Source organism: Somniosus microcephalus, chromosome 17 (assembly GCF_052327205.1).
Source record: "Somniosus microcephalus isolate GS21.2 chromosome 17, FLI_Smic_1.0, whole genome shotgun sequence".
Classification (NCBI taxonomy): Eukaryota; Metazoa; Chordata; class Chondrichthyes; order Squaliformes; family Somniosidae; genus Somniosus; species Somniosus microcephalus.
Genome location: NC_141003.1, coordinates 73,569,431 through 73,594,155, shown reverse-complemented (window position 1 = coordinate 73,594,155; position 24,725 = coordinate 73,569,431). Strand labels below are relative to the sequence as shown.

At 49.9% G+C, this 24,725-nt stretch overlaps 1 protein-coding gene across 6 annotated transcripts in view; it reads right to left on the bottom strand.

Annotated features, from left to right (window-relative positions):
* plxna4 (plexin A4) overlaps positions 1–24,725 on the bottom strand; it is a 691,435-nt gene that overhangs the window by 137,537 nt on the left and 529,173 nt on the right. For all 6 annotated transcript variants that reach the window (XM_086010677.1, XM_086010680.1, XM_086010678.1 and 3 more), the window contains exons 10-11: positions 6,806–7,006; positions 27–123 (exon numbers count right to left, since the gene is read on the bottom strand). In XM_086010677.1, coding sequence (XP_085866803.1) covers positions 27–123; positions 6,806–7,006 — 298 coding nt within the window. The remainder of the gene's footprint in view (positions 1–26; positions 124–6,805; positions 7,007–24,725) is intronic.

Sequence of the window (24,725 nt, the reverse complement as noted above, 5' to 3'; positions counted from 1 at the left end):
CTTGGGAGAGATTGCTTTCGGCTCACCTTTGTTGTGCGCTGGGTTGTCGATGCTGAAGTCCCCGTTCCAGACAACAGAGAGATCCACGGGAAGATTGTTGATCGCCATCCCCTCGTAGGAGTACTGAAACGAGACGAGCAACGTAACGACGTGTCAAAAACGGACGGTGTTTCACAAACTGTCCGCCACTGAGGCGGCTCAGAACACCACCTTCATTCCTCATCACTAAGTTAATTCAATACACTTGAGGAGGAAGAATGTCAAGACCTTGGAGAGGGTGCAGAGGAGATTTACTAGAATAGTACCAGGGATGCAGGACTTCAGCTATGAGGAGAGTCTTAGAGAAGCTGGGGTTGTTCTCCTTAGAGTAGAGAAGGTTAATGGGAGATTTAATTAAAGTGTTCAAAATTATGAGGGGTTTTGGTAGAATAAATAGGGAGAAACTGTTCTCACCAACAAGAGGGCCAGTAACCAGAGGACACAGATAATTGTCAAAAAAGCCAGGGGAAAGATGAGGAGAATTTTTTTTTTACTCAGCTAGTTATGATGATCTGGAATACACTGCCTGAAAGGGTGGTGGAAGCAGATTCAATAATAACTTTCAAAAGGGAATTGGAGAAATACTTGAAAAGGATAAATCTGCAGGCCTTGGAGGAAAGAGTGAGGGAGTGGGACTAATTGGTAGCTCTTTCGGAGAGTCGGCACAGGCACCACGGACCGAGTGATGACCTCCTTTGCTGGAAGATTCTATGAATTTCAGGCCTCTCCCAAGTGCTGCTGGCACTAATGTATTGAGTCTCCAGTTAGATGTGGTACCAATTGTGTTTATGCTCAAAATGAAACATGAACGTGCTGGGCTTTGTGCTGACCGCACCCAGCACATGCCAGGACAGGCATGGCATAGCATAGCTGACAAGTGTGGTGCTGTTGTTGTTTGGCGAACCGACCTCTACTGTGCGGAGGCTGAACGCCAATTCTCTGACACCTCCCCCTGGACCATGACCCCACTACCGAACATCAAGCCATTGTTTCCAAGATTGTCACTGACCTCATCTCCTCTGGAGATCTTCCGTCCATGGCTGTCAACCTCATAGTCCCCCAACTCCACACAACCCGATTCTACCTCCTTCCCAAGATCCACAAACAGAACTGCCCTGGTAGACCCATCGTTTCAGCCTGTTCTTGCCCCACGGAACTGATTTCTTCCTATCTCGACTCTATTTTTTCTCCCCTTGCCCATCCACCCCGCCTTTCCCCGCCTCTGCACCTGCTTAAAACCTGTTACATCCCTAACTTTTTCCAGGTCTGACGAAGGGTCATCGACCTGAAACTTTAACTCTGTTTCTCTCTCCACGGATGCTGCCTGGCCTGCTGAGTGTTTCCAGCATTTTCTGTTGTTATGGCATAGCATGGCATCAGTTGGGCATCCACTGTGGTTCACTGGGTAAAGGAGCCGCCTGGCGTGGAACAGGGCCAGTCAGTTTCAATCCCTGGACTATCCTGAAGCTGATCCCAGCCTAGTGTATGAATAGGCGACGGCATCCATGTGCTTGGGTGCTGGGGTGGAAAGTCAGCTCAGCTGCTGCCCCTGATCGCTATCCAATGACTCCTGCTGGAGAGCGTGCACGTACGGTCATCAGGTGAGATGGGACCGGGCCAAGCGTTAATGTCCCTCCCAACCCCACACCCACCCCTTGTGGTCAAATAAGCATAAGACTCGTCCCCGAGGCTCATCCATGAACAATGCCCACATGGGTGAAGGTACTGAAGAGCTTCCAAGCACCTGTGGAACTGGACCTCTGTTAAGAGTCTGCACCCTCAGGAGAGTAGTAGAGAAAACCGGAGGACAAAAGGCTCAGTTCTGCTCTGGACAATGTCGTCTTAAGCACTCCCCCCAAACCAGCAGTCTTTAGAGGACAACTGACACCTGTGGAGCCATCTGCACCATCACTGCTGTGGGTGCGGATGACAAAAACTGTAAGGGGGAAAAAAGCTATCCTTTGGTCCCATAAACTTTATTAACTCTGTATGCAATGCCTCAATTTTAAAATTCTCAGCCTTGTGTTCAAATCCCTCCATGGTCTCTTCCCTCCCTACCTCTATAACCTCCCGCTGCCCTACAACCCTCCGAGAACTTTGAGCTCCTCCAATTCTGGCCTCTTGTGCATCCTCCACCCCACCATTGGAGGCTGTGCATTCAGCTGCCCAGGTTCTGAAATTCCCTCCCTAAAGCTCTCCGCCTCTCTTTCCTCCTTTAAAAAAATTTTTTTTTAATTTGTTTATGAGATGTGGGCATCGCTGGCAAGGCCAGCATTTATTGCCCATCCCTAGTTGCCCTTGAGAAGGTGGTGGTGAGCCGCCTTCTTGAACCGGTGCAGTCCGTGTGGTGAAGGTACTCCCACAGTGCTGTTAGGGAGGGAGTCCCAGGATTTTGACCCAGGAAGATGCTCCTTTAAACCTACCTCTTTGACCAAGTTTTTGGTCATCTGTCCTAATATATCCTTAATGTGGTTCAGTGTCAAATTTTGTCTGATAATCGTCCTGTGAAGCACCTGGGGATGTTTTACTGCATTAAAGGCGCTATATAAATGCACGTTGCTGCTGTTGTATTCCCCCCTTAGACATCTTTTATATGAAAGAAACTAGGTCATAGAGTCATAATGGCACAGAAGGAGGCCATTCGGCCCATCGAGTCCGTGCCGGCTCTCTGTAGAACAATCCAGTCAGTCCCATTCCCCCGCTCTATCCCCGTAGCCCTGCAAATATATTTCCCTCAAGTGCCTATCCAGTCTCCCCTTGAAAACATCGAGTGTCTCCGCTTCCACCACTTCCGTCGGCAGCAGGTTCCAGGTCATCACCACTCGCTGCGTAAAAAAGTTTTTCCTCTCATCCCCCCTGTATCTCTTTCCCAAAACCTTAAATCTGTGTCCCCTAGTCCTTGTACCATCAACTATTGGGAACAGCCTTTCCCCGTCTAGTCTATCCAAACCCGTCATAATCTTGTACACCTCTATCAAATCACCCCTCAACCTCCTTTGCTCTGATGAAAACAAATGCAGGTGCGTAATTTGAAAGCTTGACACAAAGGCTTGAGGCAGTAACTTGAATATAATGCTGGCGCAGAGTACCCAGACTGCCCTCACCTGACACCACTGAGCCATAATGGCACAGAGGCTGCCATGACAGTCTCGGCCTAGTGCTGAGATTCTGGCCTGTCACAGCCTGCCCACACGGGTAGTAGCTCCCCTGCTCCCCCTCCCTCCCCCCCACCACCCCCATCTACTGCTTCCTGTCACAGTTAAACTAATGGCAACAGAAAGGCTTAGCAAGAAAAAGGAGAACTCCTCACGAATGGAGGAAAAGAATACTTTGACTTTAACTTTCCATTGTGACCTTTGCTCAGAGTATAGTGAGGTGATGGACAGATTCCAGACACAGCCTTTCACTGTGAACAGTTCCCTCTCCGAGTCAATGGAGATCAATGTGTTTGCGAGCACTACAGCTGACACACATGCAGTACTGAAGAAGTGCTCCAGGCAAGCACAGCCATCCCTCCCGAGCCTCACACAGAGGCAGTTTAAAGGAGATTAAGGGTTCCGTGAATGACTGGAATTGCTAACGTCGCACCAAAAACCGGCCAATAAAACGAGGCTATAATTGATCGCTAGCAATGATTATAAGACACCAATCCTACTGAGAGATTCAGAGGAGAGTAACAAAAGGAGCTGGATAAATAACTGGTTGGGAATGAGATTGGTGGTTATGGAGATAGGCACAAACTGCGATAATCGAATACTTCTTGGGACATAATAGTCACCGACGTAAGAAAACTACTAGGCACTTGGTCTAAGCGTTAAACAAAGCTTTAATCAACTGTTTTACAACATGGAGGTCTAGTTGTGTCCTTCACTAGTTCCTGTTAAGAATGTCCTGCGCAAGCTGGGCCCGCGCCCGAGTATTTATACTCTCCCTGGACAGCGCCACCCACAGGTCGCTCAGTATTATTTCATAAGTCTTTCTTTCTTGAATGACTGATTCATGTCAGTCCCTGTGCTGGGAGGCTTAATGTGGTCTGGAGGGCAGCAAACCAGGCCTGAATGATGGGAGTATGATGACGTGTGGCAATCTGGAATCTTCCACTGTTTCCTTCGGAGATTGAAATTTTCCAGAAGAATTTTACCTCAGAATTAAATTGTGGGTTGGACCACATGATCTGTGGAAGGCGCGGGATTGGTTGGCCAGACGACCTCTTTCTTATATTCTTATAAACCACGAGAAATAGATTGGCGCAGAGTTTAACCATCATTTCTTTCACATCATTTGCCTCCAAGTCTACATCTCCTCCTCTGCTGCCACACCCAGATTTATCATCTCAAGTTTGGACTTTCCAACCTCGACCCTGCATAAGCTACAAATCATCCAGCATGCCCTTGCCCACGTTCTCACCCACACTGAGGCCCATATCCCCACCACCCAAGCTCCACTGGCACTCCCGAGTCCCAGAAAATCGGTTTTACGATTCTCATCCTCATCTTCAAATCCTTCCATGGTCTCACCCATCCCAACCTTTGCAATCTCCTCCAGCTGTGTCCCTGTGGGCACCCTCTTCTGCCCCCCCAAAGCAGCCTACTTCACTCTATCATTGGTGGCCACTTCTCCAGCCATCTTGCCCCCACCCTCTGGAACTCTCTCTCTTAGCATCTCTGTCTTCTGACCTCCCTTCCCACCTTCAAAAGCCTCCTAAAGGCCTTTCTCTTTGAATGTGCTTTACCCCTTCCCAATCTCTTCTTCCTTTTCTCCCTCCTATTCTATATCAAGTTTAAGACAGAAATAATATATCTGAATTCCCAATTGGCCACATGCGGCTAGCGGCTAACGTATTGGGCAACACTGTTCTAAAGAGGTATTCTCTTCATTTGAAAAATGTTTGCAAACCTGTTTCCAAGCGCAAGCAGTGCACGTCAACCCAAGCATCCCACCCATCCGTCCCTTCAACCATTGTCTGCCCCACCTGTGACAGAGACTGTAGGTCCTGCATTGGACTCATCAGTCATCTGAGAACTCATTTTTAATGTGGAAGCAAGTCATCCTCGGTTCCGAGGGACTGCCTAAGAAGAAGAAGACGGCGACTTGTTCAAAAAGCACTCTTTGTCTACCACTGTTGCACTTTCCGTCAAACCTCACAGAAAAACCTAACGCTCGTGTGTGACCTTGTTGTCAGGTGTCAGCCTGGCCCAGCTGGGAGGACTCGCGCCTCCGAGTGAGAAGGCTGTGGGTTCCAGTGCATAGCACATAATCTGAGCTGACAGACCAGGGAGCGCTGCATTGTCAAAGATTCCGTCCTCGGGACAAGATGTTAAACGGAGGCCCCACTTGCCTGCTCGGGTGGACACTATTCGAAGAAGAACGGGGAGTTCTCCAGGTGTCCTGGCCAACATTCCTCCCTCAACCAATGGCTAACTGTCCATTCATCTCATCGTTGGTTATGGGATGTTGCTGATGCAGAACAGCCGCCAAATACTGCCTATGCGCCAACAGTCAGAGCACGTCAAGAAAGTAACTGACTGTGTGAAGCACTTTTGAGACGTTTCAACGTGGTGCTATATAAATGCAATTTTTTTCTGTTTCTTTCTGACAAAGCATGCTCTTCTCGCTCAGAGACAGGGCACCTTTAAGAGTTACCTTCAGAAATATTCTTTTGTAAAGTGATACACTGCTGTAGTACAATGCTGCATCTGTGTCTTGCCTGAATAGCTCTGTTGTGCACTTAAATCCGCACGGTGTTGTATTAGGTGTACTGTACGTCGGAGGCAGCTGGATCTGCAGTAATTAGCAGGCCATTCAGAATTTTTTTTTTAAATGTGCTTTGTTACGTTTGATATTTGAGCCTTTTCAATATTCTGAAGCATGCAAATGGGCTCCAAAACAGTGCACGGTCCTTTCATTTTATAGAATCATAGAATGGTTACAACACAGAAGGAGGCCATTCGGCCCGTCGAGCGCCCGTGCCCGGCTCTCTGCAAGAGCACTTCAGCTAGTCCCACCCCCCCCACCCCCCGCCCTTTTCCCATAACCCTGCAAAAAAATTTCCTTCAGGTACTTATCCAATTCCCTTTTGAAAGCCGTGATCAAGTCTGCCTCCACCACCCTTTCAGGCAGTGCATTCCAGATCCTAACCACTCGCTGCGTAAAAAAAGTTTTTCCTCCTGTCGCCTTTGAATCTTCTGCCAATCACCTTAAATCTGTGACCTCTGGTTCCCGGCTCAATCAGAGTACTTCTGTCTTTGCTTTTCAGTGGAAAAACAAAGAAATGAAGCGGATATGTTTCTGGGCTCGCTGATTTGTGCACAATCCCTTTTACATTAGGTTTCAGTGTAACTCAAAACACTTAAAAAAAAATTAACAGGGAGAGCTCCCCTGGCATTGCTCATGATGCATAGGACTGCTTTATAATCACAGGAGCCATTACACCGTGTAACACACATTGCATTATTCTGCTGCCAGGATACAGCAATGCTCAACTTGGTCTGTCCCTTAAAGGAGACAAAGAGTAATTGTCAATGGTCACATCCTTAGATCAATTAAAGGTTGACTACCGATGGTGAGGGAAGTTTGCAGATCTTTTACGTCCACCTGAAAGGGCAGACGGGGCCTCGGTTTAACATCTCATCCGAAAGACGGCACCTCCCTCAGTACCGCACTGCGAGTGTCGGCCTAGAATTTGTGCTCAGGTCTCTGAGGCGAGCATGCTGCCACTGAGTCACGGCTGGCACTTACAATTGGCATTACCACGAGCACTACTCACTGATGTGTTCTGACACTGGACACTAGAGCTGTTGAATCGCAAGGCCGGAACTCGCTGCTCCGTTCCGTGGATGTTCAGGATGCACTCATAGCCTCGCTGGCCTGATTGTGGCTGTGGAAGATTTTTGGATTTCAAGGTGATGGGCTTCACCACTCCGACGGGCACCAGAATCTTCTCAGCAGCGAGCAGCTGTGGACAGTCCTGGAGAGAAAGGACAAGTAGAATTTCAACGTGACACCATTAGCACGATAAATGCTCTCTTACTGAGTAAGGCCAAGGCCCAAAGTACAAAACACCACCGAGTAAAGGAGAAGCCAAGGCAACTCAGGGATTAAGTGATGCCTCATTTCCAATGGCTCCCGCTGCCATTTTCCTTTGGTGATGTTGGTGGAAACCGGGTTTCGGGGGGAAAGAGTGAGAGGATGTGGGGTGGCGAGAGGACAATATGGGAGTTATGAGGAAAAGACAGTTGCTGGGATAGAGGGGACATGGAGGAAGCTGGGGGGGTGATTGGAAATGGACGGAAATTTAAAGAAAAATAAAAAGAGGTCAAGACAGAGTGATTGAAGAACCTGCTCAGAGAAGACACAAAGCAGGACACATGGACCAGCAAGGGAGAAATGGAAGGATAGAGGAGAAAGGGAAGGATACTGGAGAAAGGGAAGGGTAGGGGAGAAAGGCAACAGCGAGGGGAAGGGTTGGAATGCAGAGAGGGATGAAGCAAAAATTGCAAAGGAAAGGTAGCCTTCTGTTGTGAACAGCCCCCTTCCCTGCTACACCGCACCACCTACCCAAAAGGAAAGGAGATAAACAGAGGGAAAGCAGAACAGGAGAGGAGGACAAGCAGAAAAGAGAAAGGGGGAGATAGATGGATCAATGCCACAAAGACAACAGAAAGGTAAGGCAGACACCGTAACCTCTGACTTACTGTGTGCAATGCAATGGGAAATCCACTGAAATATATTAAAAGTGTGATATCTTGAGACACAGCATATATATACACAACAGCACAACATGGCTTCCGAGTAAGAATTTTACTGCACACGGCTTTATTATTATACTAGCTGGGGGAGCCCGGCATTGCCGAGGCTTTTTCGAGGGCATGTTGTTGTTGGAAGAGAGAGAGGGAGCGACTGTGGGGGGGGAGAGAGAGCAACTGTGGGGGGGAGAGAGAGCGACTGTGGGGGGGTAGAGAGAGAGCGACTGGGGGGGAAGAGAGAGAGCGACTGGGGGGGGGAAGAGAGTGAGCGACTGGGGGGGAAGAGAGAGAGCGACTGGGGGGGGAAGAGAGAGAGCGACTGGGGGGGGAAGAGAGAGAGCGACTGGGGGGGGAAGAGAGAGAGCGACTGGGGGGGGAAGAGAGAGAGCGACTGGGGGGGGGGAAGAGAGAGAGCGACTGGGGGGGAAGAGAGAGAGCGACTGGGGGGGGGAAGAGAGAGAGCGACTGGGGGGGAAGAGAGAGAGCGACTGGGGGGGAAGAGAGAGCGCGACTGGGGGGTGGAAGAGAGAGAGAGCGACTGGGGGGGGGAAGAGAGAGAGCGACTGGGGGGGGAAGAGAGCGCGCGACGGGGGGGAAGGGAGAGAGTGACTGGGGGGAAGAGAGAGAGCAAGTGGGGGGGGAAGAGAGAGAGCGACTGGGGGGGAAGAGAGAGAGATGGGCGAAGGGAGCCACCCCCCGGTCTCTCTCTCTCTCCCCCTGTCACTCTCTCGCTCTCTATCTCCCCAGTCTCTCTCTCTCTCCCCAGTCTCTCTCTCCCTTCGCCCATCTCTCTCCCTTCACCCATCTCTCTCTCTCCCCCAGTCTCTCTCTCTCTCCCCCCCTCTCCCCCCCCTCCCTCACACTCTCCCCCCCCCTCTCCCTCACACTCTCCCCCCACCCCTCTCCCTCACACTCTTCCCCCCCTCCCTACACTCTCCCCCCCTCTCCCTACACTCCCCCCCCTCTCCCTACACTCCCCCCTCTCCCTACACTCTCGCTACACTCTTCCCCCCCTCTCCCTCCCCCCTCCCTCCCCTCCCACTCACACTCTGCCCCCTCCCACTCACACTCTGCCCCCCTCCCACTCACACTCTGCCCCCCTCCCACTCACACTCTCCCCCCCCCTCCCACTCACATTCTCCCCCCCCCTCCCACTCACACTCTCCCCCCCCTCCCACTCACACTCTCCCTCCCCCCCCCCCCAAAGGCCCGACCGGACTCACCTCGGTAGCACCTGCTGGTGAACAAGGCGGGCCTTTGGACCCGGTTGGCAGACTCCCGTGTCCGATTGAGATCGGGGACAGCCGTTTAAAAAAAAGCCAGAGTGGGCTCTCGCGGGCGGGTGGCGCATGCACGGTCAGTGCCAGCGGCGCGAGGCGGCCCGCGGGGAGTAGGCAGGGAAACCCCGCGGGCTGGCGGCCGTTAGAGCAGGGAGTAGGCAGGGAAACCCCGCGGGCTGGCGGCCGTTAGAGCGGCTCACTTTGGGCCCCGACACCATCAAACCTGAGAGGGGGAAGTAGAGAGAGACAGAGAGGGAAGAGGAGAAGGAGAGAGAGGGAAGAGGAGAAGGAGAGAGAGGGAAGAGGAGAAGGAGAGAGAGAGAGGGAAGAGAGAGAGAGAGAGAAATTTTTGGAGCTTCAGGCCTGCCTGCAGCGGGCCTGGAGACCAGCGCCGAGTCCCCCCTGCGCGAGGGTGAGGAGGGGGGGGGGGGTTGCTAAACACAATATAAAACTGAAATAAATTGTTAATTAATTCCCTAACACATAATTCAAATATTTACCTTAGTTCCCTAACACACAGAAAGTGTGGGGGAAAAAATCGTGAAAAATCAAGATGGCGGCCACTCACCTCGGTTCAGAAGGATAAGGCCCGCCCACACACGCACCGATTGGTCGACCGGTCAGGTCACCGAAGCGTAGGATTGGTCAATCGTCGAGTCACTCGACACTCAACTGTAGGACGGCACGCGCCAGGAACCCGCCATCCGATTGGTCGACCTCGACGTCACACGGTCACTAATGAGATGCTAATGAGCGGAACGCTGAACGTTTTTCGGATACCGCGGGCGGGATTTTTGTCCGGCCGAAACGTAAATACGCCTATGACCGGTCCGGAATCGCAAGCTATCTTTTGAGGTGACGCGCGCGTCGGTACGCTCTATAACTTTCAAACGTATAGAGAACGGACAGACAAAGAACCGCTTTATATATATAGATGCATCAGTAGTTCACTAGGTGGCTCTATTTAACTTCTTCAATAAGGAGGGAGAAGTGCATCATAGCATTGTACATGACTTGCATGGTATACACAACTCTTGGTATACACAACTCTTGGTATACACAACTCTTGCTCTTGGTATACACAACTCTTGGTATACACAACTCTTGGTATACATTTCTCAAATGGAACCCACTTTATGTTTCCAAATTCTACTATAGAATTTTGTAACACAAACAAAAGATATGAACCTATTTTCCATATTTACAGATTAAACTTAACCACTGGTTTTCTGTTTCGAAGAGGATACCTCCTTTCTTGAACAGAACTGTCAGATCTTGTTGTCGGACTTTGACTCATTCTAGGCTGCGCCTGTGGAGAATTTTTCTCCAAGGGCCGACCTTGATCTACATTTGGACTCTCTACACTTTCAGACTGTTTGTCTGCCTGACTCGGGCTCAGACTTAAATTCTGACTTGTTTCTGGTACGTCTGATGTAGGATTTGCTACTGCTACTCTACTTGTAACAAGACTATCTGACTCATCAGAATAAAGTGAATCATCCCAGCTTTCAACTCCTTCCACATCTGTAGGTAAGATGTGATCAATGTGAACAAACCTAACCTTTCCATGATCAAACATCTTGACCAAATATGTGTGAGGGCCACATATCTTCACTACTCTTCCTGGTAACCACTTTAACCATTTATGGTGATGGTTCTTCACTCTAACCTTCTGGTTCAACTTCACACTTCTCTCTCTAACTCTACTTTTATCATGACTCTCTTTCTGCCTTGATTGTTTCTCTTCTACGGGCTGTGCCAAGTTTGCCTTTAACAACGAGAACCTGGTTCGTGGCTGTCGTTTGAGAAACAACTCTGCTGGTTTTCTACCAGTAGTGGTATGAGGAGTATTCCGATAGGTAATCAGAAAATTTGCCAGTTTTTGTCCAATGACAGCTGATGTTTCTTTGGATTTGGATCCAACATTTACTTGATGAGGGCACGCTTGACAATTTGTACGGTGCGCTCTGCTGCACCATTTGAAGCGGGGTGGCACGGTGGAACTTTGGTATGTTTCACACCGTTTCTGTTCATGTACTGTGTGAACTCTTCTGAACAAAAATTGCGGCCCATTATCAGACGCAATTTCTCCTTGGAGGCCGTATGAAGAAAACAATCTTTGCAAATTGTCTAGTGTTTTGCTTGTTGTTATTATCCGCATCGGAAACACCTCTACCCACTTCGAGTGACTATCTATCACTATGAACAATTGCTGTCCTTCTAGCTCAGCAAAACCTACATGTAACCTTTGCCACACTCTGGGAGGCCATTTCCATGGCTGCAATGGTACTGACGGTGGTTTCTTGCTCACTGATTGACATGTTGTACACTGACTATGTACTCTCTCTTTATCTAAACCTGGCCACCATAAGTAACTGTGTGCCAAGCTCTTGGTCAAGCACATTCCCAGGTGCTGGTCATTAAGATCTGCTAACAATTTAGACCTGAGCCTATTTGGGATAAACACTCTTGCTCCCCACATGATACACTCTTTATTCACTGACAATTCATTCCTACGAACGAAGTATGGATGGATATCTAAACTGGTCTTGCGTCCTTCTGCACTCTGACACTCACCTTGAAGTCTTGGATCGGACTGCCCGTTTCGCTGAACACCTTCAGAAACTGCTTGATGACATTATCTTTCGATGCAAATTTCGCTTCCACACAAAAAAATCTCATTCCAATCCAACTTCAGTGATCCCAACCAATTTCTACCCATCAAGGCAGGCTTGTCTCCTGCCGCTACTATGAGAGGCAAGCTCCGACACTGATCCTTGTATTTCACTGGTATGGTGACACTTCCTACTGCAGGGATTTGCTCTCCTCAGTAGCCTCGCAGCTCTACCTTCGATTTCTCTAGTTGATAATCACGCAACTTGTCGCGATATAGTGATTCCGGTACTACGCTCACGGATGCACCAGTGTCGATTTCCATGGGTATCCTGGTTCCTGCGACATCGACTTGGATGACAATACCTCGCGAATCGCTGTTAGATACCTCCGTGCTCCTGATGACGTGAATCTCCAGAAACTCCTCGTCCTGCTGCTTCTCTTCAACGGTATGTAGTGTCTGGCGATTTCTACTTCTAGCATTGCCAGTCGGTTTACTCTTCTGTCGGCACGCCTTCGCACGATGTCCAGTTTCCTTGCAGTAGAAACACTCTGCCTTCACATATGGACAGCTTTGAGCGACGTGTTGTCCCAGGCACCGGCAGCACGACTTCAATGCAGTTTTACCGTGGCCATTTGCAGAGGCCTTGGGGCCCAACTGCCTTTTAGTTTCAGCCTGCAGTCGATTCACCTCGATTGTCTGATGACTGGAAATGGCGCAGAACTCTCGGGTGTATCGGTCGGCCATATCCATCGACATAGCTGTCTGACAAGCTAAGTCAAAAGTCAGGTTTGGATTGTCAACAATTTACTTCTGATACGTTCATTTTTCAACCCACAAAGCAGCCACGCAAAGCTCAGTCCTGAAAGTTTCTGAAATGACAGTGAATGGATAGCTTTTTTAAAGCTACAATGTACTCACTGATACCCTCGTCATTTAATTGATCACGTGTTCCAAAACGATAACTTTCAGCAATTTCCAGGGGCTCAGGACTGTATTGCTGTTCTAACTTGGTTAGGATCTCCTTCAGTGGCCTGTCCTTTGGCTTGGCAAAAACAAGCACATTTTTCAGGGTTTCATCCACCTCGGGGCCTGCTTCAGTCAAAAAAATAGCCCGTTTCATTTCTAAAACCGCCCGGTTACGGCTTACATTATCGGGGACTTCGACGATACTATTCGTGGTGAAAAACATTTCTAGCCACTCCATATATGCTCCGAAGGTCTCCCGGTCACGATGGAACTCACCCAAGTGTTCTGTTATGGCCATCTAGACTCTGGCAACGTTGACAGTTCAGCCACGTGTGCTCGAAATTTACAGAATCGGATTTTTAAGTTTTTCTGCAAAACGAAGAACCTCTAACAGTCCCTCCATCGGTTGGCAGGATTATCCTCCAACAAAAATTTCAGCTAGGGAATCCGCAATCGTATCCTCATCGCCAATTCTGTGATACCTTGAGACACAGCATATATATACAACAGCACAACATGGCTTCCGAGTAAGAACCATATTGTGCATGACAATTATTATATACATCAGTACTCCACCAGGCGGCTCTATTACCAAAAGCTTTATGAATTTCCTGCAAGTGTCACTTATTCTTTCCGTAACAATTTCCCTGTCACACTTTGTTGAGTGCTCCATTTTATTTTAAAATATCATATCCTCCAACTCACCATAAGCAACATCATGGGAGATCTGTTTATATAAATGTAATCTCAAGTCTGCACATACTCCCTGTCAACTTTACCATTATAAATTCGCAAGTCCACATTTAGAATGAAAATGGCTTCTGCAAACCTGTCGCACTGTAATTATACCCTCCCACCAGTGGTGGCACTATAACATTTATAATGGAAACTGTCTATGCCACTATATCACTGCCAGTGGTGGGAGGGATACCCTCACGGAGTGTGGGATGGGGGGCAGGGGGTGGTCGAAAGAGACAAGAGGAGAAAGCTGGAGGGAAAAGGACAAAGAGAAAAGATGTATGAACAAATCTTAACTTATCACTTTGAGAACAACACCGCATTATAACCAACGATTAGCTTGTAGGCCCGTTGCCATGGTGAGAAAAGCCCCCTTTAGCTCACTCATGCCTTTGGTTTCCAATCATTGAATAAATTGGATATTCCAGTCTTCCCTGTTACGGACATCTATTTATTGGGGAGCTATGAGATCTTCAGATACTCCAGAATAATACCTTCACAATAGAACTGAATTTAAGAAAGGGGGCTGCTAAATCCTTGACATGCCTTTGAGGGACGATCCCTGGTAGGACAATGCTAGCCTGCTTCGCTCAGTGTAGCTAACAGGAACAGACTGCAACACATAACAAAACAAAAAAAAGGAGCAGTGATGATATAAAAGAACACTTATCAAAAATAAAATGTATGAATGCATTTTGTCTCGTGGCTACTTCTGGCTAAGTATGTAAAAAAAAATGTCAGGATAAGACACGACTTGAAGTTCATTAACTTGACTTAATTCTTCACTTTCCTAAAGATGGGGCCTACTTTGCATATGAAAAGGCTTAACACAGAGAGAAAAGACCATTACAGATAGGTCTGAAGAGCCTGAACGAGAAACTGACAACGATACACAACGTTGGGTTTTATCAGCTTAACATGGCTGTCATTTTAAGTAATTGAAATTTAATGAGACTTTATTCCTTCCATTGAATCCTCACACAGATCTAGTAAGAAGGATGAAAAAGAAAATCTGCAAAGTCCATTTTTATCTCTCTATATATTTTATATATAGATCAATGTTCTCTCAAAGGTCGGTCTATTTAACACACATTGGAACGACTGAACATATCTGCAAATCCATCGGAACTGGTCTCATTCTTCTCATCTGTTCTTTGATTGCCTTTCATTAAAATTTGTTTCATTTTTTTTTCTCTCTGGATTGTACGAGCACAAAGGCAGCTAGGGAAATGTTGTGGCAATAAAACACTTTACAAGAGAGCGAGATAAAGCACATTATTCCATTATTATTCTGCAGGCACAGCCACTGTTTTCACAGCCCCGAAGGAGTTATTTCACACCATTGAGCTGGTATTTAGAGGGGACTGGGTGGCGAAATCGCTTAGCATGCTGGCCTTTCACTCCAGGATGTGGATTTTAATCTATCCAGAGAGGGTCTCCTCTGCCACAATAGCAAAATACTGCGGATGCTGGAAATCCGAAATAACAACAGAAAACGCTGGAAAAACGCAGCAGGCCAGGCAGCATCCGTGGAGAGAGAAACAAAGTTAACGTTTCAGGTCGAAGACCTTTCGTCAGAACTGGAAAAAAGTAGGAAATGGAAAGCAAGTTTAGGGGCTGGGAAAAGGGGGAGGGGATGAAAGAATAAAAGGGAAGGTCAGTGATAGGATTGAAAGCAGGAGAGATTAAGAGATATTCAAGGCAAGAGGAGGTGGTAATGGGACAGGTTAAGGAACAAAGGATGGCTCTAGATAAAGTGTGAATTGCGCTGGCAGAATGAAGGACCGCTGCCATGTGGGAGGGAAGAAAAAAAGGGCCAAACAAAAAGTGTGGATAAAAAAAGAAAATATATATATGTGATAGGGGCCGAGGTTATGATCTGAAATTGTTGAACTCTATGTTGAGTCCAGAAGGCTGTAAAGTGCCTAATCGAAAGATGAGGTGCTGTTCCTCGAGCTTACGCTGAGCTTCCGTGGAACAATGCAAGAGGCCAAGGACGGTGAGGTCTGAGTGGGAGTGCAGTGGTGGATTAAAGTGACAGGCCACCGGGAGCTCGGGGTCCCCCTTACGGACTGAACGGAGGTGTTCCGCAAAGCGGCCACCCAATCAGAAGGTCTCCTCTGTTATCTGTAAGGAATCTGTTTGAAATGGGGTTAGGTCGTCTGAAGTTCAATTTCTGATGAAAGCTCTACATCCAGCTTGTCCGCCTCTTCTCCTTAGTTCCAGCATTTTTTACTTCAGAATTCCAGCATTTAAGGTATTAGGTCTCGAGCATCCCTGATTATAATCGCTCAACCTTTGGTGGCCGTGCCTTCTGTTGCCTAGGCCCTAAGCTCTGGAATTACCTGCCTAAACCTCTCCGCCTCGCTACCTCTCTTTCCTCCTTTAAAGACGCTCCTTAAAACCTACCTCTTTGACCAAGCTTTTGGTCACCTGCCCTAATTTATCTTTGTGTGGATCGGTGTCAAATTTTTTTGTCTTAAAATACTCCTGTGCAGCTCCCTGGGACGTTAATGGGGCTATATAAATACATGTTGTTGCTGTTAGCCATGGCTCAATGGTGACACTCTCACCTCTAAGTCAGAAGACTTTGGGTTCAAGCCCCACTTCAGAGACCTCCTTGAAGTTGTTCCTTAAAACCTACCTCTTTGGCCAAGCTTTTGGTCGCCTGCTGGCTCAGTGTCAATATTTGTCTCATTAGGCTCCTGCGAAGTGACTTGGGATGTTTTACTACGCTAAAGGCGATATATGTTGCTGTTGGGTACATAATCTTTACTGAGACTCCAGTGCAGTGCTGAGGGAGAACTGCACTGTATGAGGTGTCGTCTTTCAGATGAAACGTTAAACCGAGGCCCGGCTGCCCTCCCTCAGGTGGACGTAAAAGATTTCACGCCACTATTTGAAGAAGAGCAAGGGAGGGCGAGAGTACCAGGGAGAACTCTCCTGCTCTTCTTCGAATTAGTGCCATGGCATCGTTTCCGTCCACCAGAGAGGGCAGACGGGGCCCTGATTTAACTTCTGATCTGAAAGACGGCACCTCCGACAGTGCAGCACACCTTCAGTGCTGCACTGAGGTGTCAGTGAAGATTATGTGCTCTTGTGCTTGAGTGTGGCTTGAGCCCACATCCTTCCAACTCAGACCAGACAGTGTGCTAACACTGAGCTGAGAGGACAGTGGACCAAACTGACATAGAAAGCATGGAGCAAGGTGAAGCCACTCAGCTCCTCAAGCTCATTCCTTCATTGGAACAATTTCAAACTACTCTACAATGGACTCTACTCCTACATTTCTTATCCAAGGGGAACGTTTTGTATAAATAATTCCTGCTCCTCAAAGAAAACCAAGCAGAGCTCCAGCATTTACATTCAACCCCACAACGAGACCTGGGCGTCCTTGTGCACCAGTCGCTGAAGGTAAGCATGCAGGTGCAGCAGACGGTTAAGAAGGCAAATGTAATGTTGGCCTTCGTAGCGAGAGGGTTTGAGTACAGGAACAAGGATGTCTTGCTGCAGTTGTACAGGGCCTTGGTGAGACCACACATGGGCCTAGAAATTCAGTTGGTTGCGCCAGCCGTTAGCGCCTTAGGAGGAGTAGATGTCGGGCGCTAGGCGGGTAGCGCCCGGGCGCAGCGTGAACTGCGCCTCGCCCCAACTTCACTAGAGATTTAGCGGCGGCGCAAAGTCTTTGCGCGCGCTCAGCTGCGCGCGCAGATCATGACGTCATTTCCTCGTGCAACGCCCTTTGTGCGCCCCCAACCGGAACATCAGTCGCACCGCCCCATTGTGCGCCTGGCGCCCCTAGCGACTGTTAAGTGGAACGGTGCTCAGCCGATGCAGGGCGCGGGGGGCGCAAATTAAAGGGCACTCATCCTGCAATATAAAAGGCTGCCATTTTGCAGCACACCTTCTTGCGAAACGGATCTTTGGAGAGAGACCAAGGTAGATAGCTTTCTGCTTTGGCCCAACACTCGGACAGGTACTTCTGGCTTCAGGCCACAGCTTTACAAAAGTTTTTGCCTTCATTGACATCTCATTGTTTGCCAGCATACTATGGGGGCTGCAATGGGTGTCAACGCTGGCTTTCTCAATTACATCCAAAGGGCTCAGAGACGCCGTGAGAGACTGGCAGCCCTGGCTAGACGGAGAGGGGGCAACAGGCGTCGGCAAAGGAGGTCTTACCCACCCAGGGTATACCGCCAGCAGTTCTCCTATCTCAACATGTCTGAGGAGCAGTGTGTTCGGAGGCTGCGATTCAGAAGGGACGTGGTCACAGAGATCTGCCAGCTGCTTGCCGGTGATCTGCAGCCACAGCTGAGGAGCAGGACGTCTCTGTCGGTGGCAGTGAAGGTGACGGTGGCTCTCAACTTTTATGCCACCGGCTCATTCCAATCCGCTACTGGGGACATTGCCAACATCTCCCAGTTCGCCGTGCATTGCTGCATCCGCCAGGTGACCAATGCCCTTTTCAAAAGGAGACGTCAGTTCATCTCCTTCTCCATGGCCCTTGCCAAGCAGCAACAGCGTGCAATGGGCTTTGCAGCATTCGCGGGCTTCCCCATGGTGCAGGGCGCCATTGACTGCACGCATGTGGCTTTGCGGGCACCTCTGGAGAATGCCGAGGATTACCGCAACCGGAAGGGCTACCATTCGCTGAACGTCCAGCTGGTGTGTGACCACAGGCAGCTCATCCTAGCTGTCAATGCCCGCTTTCCAGGCAGCAGCCACAATGCCTTCATCCTGCGACAGACTTCTGTGGCAGACATGTTCCAGGCACAGCCTCGCCCACGAGGATGGCTTATCGGGGACAAAGGCTATCCTTTGTGTACCTGGCTGATGACCCCGCTTCGTGCACCCAGCACCCCTGCTGAAGAGAGATACAACGAGAGCCATCAAGCGACAAGGAACATGATCGAACAAACAATCGGCGTCCTGAAGCAACGGTTCCGCTGTCTCGATCATTCCGGGGGAGCACTGCAGTATTCGCCGGAGCGAGTCTCCCATTTCGTGGTCGTTTGCTGCATGCTGCACAACCTGGCTATCCGCAGGACTCAGCCACTGCCACCGCAGATTGGAGGACCACCTGAGGAGGAGGAGCAGGAGGAGGAGGAGGAGGACCAGCACAGGAGGGAGGCACAAAGTGCAAGGGCCGCCCGTCGCCGGCTTATTGAACGTCGGTTCTAGGCCCCCTCTCAGGGACTGGCTTGTGCCAATGTCAGCAGATGAATGTAGCCACTCCACAAGCCCTCAGCCGAGCAGGCCAACCAGGACTTAACCAAAAAAACATGCACACTGCAATTTAACAACAAAAATTTATTGAAAACCTCTGGCCTTCCCACATTACATGCTCATGTGGAGAAGCCCCCTCCAAAAACACAAAACTACCAGTCTCGGCCTTACAAAAATAAAGAAAGACACCAGTCTCGGCCTTACACAAATAAAGATAGACACCAGTCTCGGCCTTGCACAAATAAAGATAGACACCAGTCTCGGCCTTACACAAAAACAACTGCACCAATGTCGGCCTTCCAACAAGCACCAGGCATTTGTGCATACCTCTACTTTTTGCCCTGCGAGGGCGATGCCTTGCGCATCCTTGCCTGGCCCCTGCCCGCCCTGCTGCTCCTCCTCAATGGGAGCCCAGTGGCTGCAGCAAGGCTGGGGGAAGGCTGCTGAGGGGCAGATGGCGAGACGGCAGATGCCCTTGGGGGTCGGCCTGCACCAGCTCTGGCCTTGGAGTGTCCGGCTGCTGACTGCTCCAACTCTGGCTGGGCGGCAGCAGTGTGTCCAGCAGCTCGTGGCAGCTGCAATGGCGGAGTGGCAGTGTCGGCTGCAGGAATGGTGGCAACCTGGCAGATCGCAGGTGCTCGCTGGTCGCCTGAGACATTAGCACTCGCACGGGCCAGCACTGCAGCATGCGCAGCAACCAGCTGAAGGACAGATTGCTGGGCTGCTGCTGCGCAGCGAGTGCCCTGGCAATGCCTGGCTGATCCAGCGAGGGTGGCAGCAGTTAGTGCCCGTATGGCCCTGGTCTGTGTCCGCATGACACCAGCCAGTGAATGGACGGCACGACTGAGCACTTGGCTAGAAGCCGACTGTGCTGCCGCGAAGTCCTGCAGACTCGTGGCCTGTGCTGCCGCGATGTCCTGCAGACTCCTGGCCTGTGCTGCATTGATGTCCTGCAGACTCCTGGCCTGTGCTGCATTGAATTGTTCCAGACTCCTGGCCTGTGCTGCATTGAATTGTTCCAGACTCCTGGCCTGTGCTGCACTGAATTGTTGCAGACTCCTGGCCTGTGCTGCCCCGAATTCCTGCACACTCCTTGCCAGTGACTCTATGGAGTCAGGCATCCTTGCCACTGCAGCCATGAGCTCAGTGTGCCTGCGCTCAGCCTGGACGGCCATTTCCTCTAGGAGGCGCACCTCCTCTGCGCTCACCGTCGCAGGACTGGAGGCCGCACTCACCCTCTGGGGAGAAGTCCGCCGAGCTTCCCCACCCCTCCCGCATTGCTGCAGGCCGCTGGGCCCCGGAGCTTCACTCTCCTCCGACCCTTCCCCCCGGCTCCCCTCCAGGGAAGACGTGTCCCCTACATCGGCATGGGCTGGCGCAGCTGAGGGTGGCACTGATGGGCCGGCTTCCTCTTCCTCCTCCTCGTCTTCCGAAGGGCTGACAGTGGCAGCTTGAGGGCCCGCCTCCTCACCTGGCGATTCACCATCTGAAAGCAGGAAGGCACAAGAGTAGCCTTAGAGTGAGGACAGGGCGGCAGCGAGGGAGGCATGAGTGGTGCCATTCACCACATTGGTCGGACAGTGGCAAAGGATGCTGACTGATGCGCAAGTGGAACGAGAGAGGTCCAAAAGGTGATGCCCTTACCATTGGTGCCCAGAACAGGGTCGGCATCTCCAGTGGCGACGGGGCCAATCAGCCGGCCTCCCATAATGCGCTCCACACGCTGGTCGAGGTCGGAGAGCTCTTTGAGGTCAGGACAGCCTCCCCCGGTCTCAGTTTGGTTGCGCCGGTTGTGCGCAACCTTGGCCTGCAAGAGAAAGGACGGCCTCTAAGTACAGTGTGTAGCCCTGATCTTGTCTGCACTGCCTCCCATGGTCGAATAGCTTGGACAGTGTGTAGCCCTGATCTTGTCTGCACTGCCTCCCATGGTCGAATAGCTTGGACAGTGTGTAAAGTGCTGAATGTGCAATTGATTTTCATGCCAGTCCCATAGCTGCTGGATGAGGGCCGGCCATTAGGGCTTTCAGGTCCCTTTGCCCATAATGTGAGGTGCACATGCAAGGATGAGGAGGACACTGGAAAGGGTACTCACCCTGACAACCCGAGTGAGGTCGTTGAACTTCTTCCGGCATTGCACAGGAGTCCTGGCAACCACGCTGTTGGAAGACACCCTGTTGGACACCTCCCTCCAGGCTTTCCGGTAGGCGCCGGGCAGCGGCCTCTTGCCACCTTCTGGGTACAAAACATGGCGCCTGCGCTCCACTCCGCCAACCAGCACCCTCAGGTCACCGTCGCTGAAGCGCTGCGCTCTCTCCCTGGCCTTCTCCATAGTCCTGGGCGTTGTACAGGTGAAGCTGAAGTGGTCAGGCCTAGGTTGAGGGCTGCAGTGTGCAGGGCGTGGCAGGCAAACAAATCCACCCTCCCCCTTTTAAGAGATGACCGGCGCCAGAGTGTCTGCCGTCAATCAAGAACTCGCCGCACCTGCGCTGCGCCCGGCCTCGGGGGTATCGCTCAGCACCGCCAGCTTAGCGCCTAAAGATAGTCGTGCATCGCCTGTTTTAGCGCAGCAGCAACCTCTTGGGGCGATGCGACTGAATATCGGCGAAGGGGGCGCGACTTTGCGCCGGGCGCAAACTTTAGCGGCCGCCCGACTTTACCGCCCCAAAAGTGGCTATACTGAATTTCTAGGCCCTTGAGTATTATGTGCAGTTTTGGTCGCCTTATCTGAGGAAGGATGTTCTTGCCATGGAGGGAGTGTAGCGAAGATTCGCCAGACTGGCAGGAATGACGTATGAGGAGAGATTGGGTCAATTGGGCTTATACTCGCTGGATTTTAGAAGAATGAGAGGGATCTCATTGAAACTTATAAAATTCTAACAGGACTAAACAGACTAGATGCAGGAAGGATGTTCCCGATGGCAGGGGAGTCCAGAACCAGGGTCATAGTCTAAAGATAAGGGGTAAGCCATTTAGGACAGAGATGAGGAGGAATTTCTTCACCCAGAGAGTGGTGAACCTGTGGAATTCTCTACCACAGAAGGCAGTTGAGGCCAATTCATTAAATATATTCAAGAAGGAGTTAGATATATTTCTTAAGGCTAAAGGGATCAAGGGATATGGGGAGAAAGCAGGGACAGGGTACTGAATTTGGATGATCAGCCATGATCTCATTGAATGGCGGAGCGGGCTCGAGGGGCCGAATGGCCTACTCCTGCTCCTATCTTCTATGTTTCTATAAATATCTACTGTTCAATTTTAGCCGATTGAATTCTATAAATTACACTCCTCGTTCTGCTCCTCTCCCCCATCACCCTCCACCCAGCCCCCCAGCCCCAGCAGCTCACAAAGTACCCTATCCCATAAAGAACTTGATCACATCAGTTTATATTTTCCACTTCGCAAAAAAAATTCTACGTCAAAAAGCCTGGTCAACTCTACTCAGCTTTTTCCAAGACCTGAATCATGTCCTCCTTCAACCTTCCTTTCTCCAGTATAAACAGGTTTCATTCCATCAGTCTCTCTTCATAACTTTCTGTTGTTCTCTGACCGCCCCCCCCCCCCCACCCCACTGAAGTACCCTCGTCCCTTTGAAGGTCAGCCTCCCCAAAATAGATATTTAAATAAATAATATTTGTTCTTGGGATGTGGGCAACACTGGCAAGGCCGCGTCTATGGCTCATCCCTCATTACTTTGAGGCTGTGGTGAAGGCGGGCCTTCACCTTGAATCTCTGCCGTCCTTGTGGTGATGGTGTTCCCACAATGGGGTTAAGTAGGGAATTCCAAGATACTGACCCAGCAACAATGAAAGAATGCCGATATATTCATAGAGATAGGAACAGGAGTAGGCCATTCGGCCCTTCGAGCCTGCTCCGCCATTCAATGAGATCATGGCTGATCTTCGTCTGAGATCATAGCTGATCTTACCAGTTCAGTACCCCGTCCCCGCCTTTTCTCCGTAACCCTTAATCCCCTTAGCCTTCAGAAATATATCCAATTCTCTCTTGAAAATATTTATTGAATTAGCCTTCACAGCCCTCTGTGGCAGGGAATTCCACAGGCTCACCACTCTTTGAGTGAAGAAATTCTTCCTCATCTCTGTTTTAAATGATTTGCCCGCTATTTTTAGACTGTGGCCCCTGGTTCTGTGCTCCCCGGCCATTGGAAACATTCTCTCTGAATTCAGCCTGTCCAGGCCTGCCATAATTTTATATGTTTCGATGAGATCCCCTCTCAATCTTCTAAACTCCAGTGAGTACAAGCCCAAACTATTTAATCTCTCTTCGTAGGTCATTCCCGCCATTCCAGGTATCAGCCTGGTGAATCGCCGTTGCACTCTTTCCATGGCAAGAACATCCTTCCGCAGATGGGGCGACCAAAACTGTACACAATACTCCAGATGCGGTCTCACCAGCACCTTGTACAGCTGTAGTAAGGTATCCCTATTCCTATACTCGAACCCCCTTGATATGAAGGCCAACATACCATTTGCCTTCTTAATCGCCTGTTGCACCTGCATGCTCTCCTTCAGTGACTGGTGCACAAGAACACCCAGGTCCCTCTGCACTTCCCCATCTCCCAATCTATTGCCATTTAGATAATAATCTGCCCTCCTGTTTTTACCGTCAAGGACGGTGTGTGACTTGGAGCTGCCTATGCTATTCTAAATGTTGTTTCACCATACAAGCTCAGGCTATCTTCCTTCCACTTGCAGTCAGATGCCCTTGAGATGAAGCCTTGTATTTACTTAGCTTTGCTGACAACAATTTCACATTGACAGGCACTCTAAGTGAATGATCAATAATCACACCCCAATGTTCTTCCTTCTCTTCCTCTGCTAATGGATGCCCTTTCATCACGTACACACATCTGCTGCTCCCTGTTCCAGTATGATTCAGCGTACATTCATCTACATTAAAAAAACATCTGTTGAGGCTATGGCAGTGGGAACTCTGATTGAGAAGCTTAAAGGGATAGTGCCTTCATGGAAAAGTATTTTTGCCAAACCTTTATTTTCAAATGGACCAAAGGAGAACGCATCACGGCATCAACCGCCAGTGGTGATGCAGGACCCCCCCCCTATCCCTGTAACCTCCTTCAGAACCTGCAACCCTCTGCACTCTTCCAATTCTAGTTTCCATCTTGTTGTGTGGCACTATCACTGTGCTAAATGGGATAGATTCAGAACAGATCTAGCAGCTCAAAACTGGGCATCTATGAGGAAGCTGTGGGCTATCAGAAGCAGAATTGTATTCCACCACAATCTGTAACCTCATGGCAAGGCATATCCCTCACTCTACCATTACTACCAAGCCAGGGGACCAACCCTGGTTCAATAAGGAGTGTAGAAGAGCATGCCAGGAACAGCACCAGGTGTACCTAAAATGAGATGCCAACCTGGGGAAGCTGCAACACAGGGCTACATGCATGCTAAAAAGCGGAAGAAGCATGCTATAGACAGGGCTAAGTGATCCCACAATCAACGGATCCGATCAAAGCTCTGCAGTCCTGCCACATCCAGTCGTAAATGGTGGTGGGCCATTAAACAACTAACGGGAGGGGGAGGCTGCATGAATATCCCAATCCTCAATGATGGTGGAACCCAGCATGTGAGTGCAAAAGACAAGGCTGAAGCGTTTGCAACCATCTTCAGCTAGAAGTGCAGAGTGGATGATCCATATCGGCCTACTCCCGAGGTCCCCAACATCATCACTGGATACAGCAAAGGCAATGGGCCCCGACAACATCCCGGCTATCGTGCTGAAGACTTGTGCTCCAGAACTAGCCGCACCTCTAGCCAAGCTGTTCTAGTACAGTTACAACACTGGCATCTATCCGACAATGTGGAAAACTGCCCAGGTATGTCCTGTCCCCAAAAAGCAGGACAAATCCAATCCAGCCAATTACCGACCCATCAGTCTACTCTCAATCATCAGCAAAGTGATGGAAGGTGTCACCAACAGTGCTATCAAGCGGCACTTGCTCACCTACTCACTGATGTCCAGTTTGAGTTCCACCAAGACCACTCAGATCCCAACCTCATTACAGCCTTGGTCCAAACATGGACAAAGGAGCTGAAATCCAGAGGTGAGGTGAGAGTGACTGCCCTTGACATC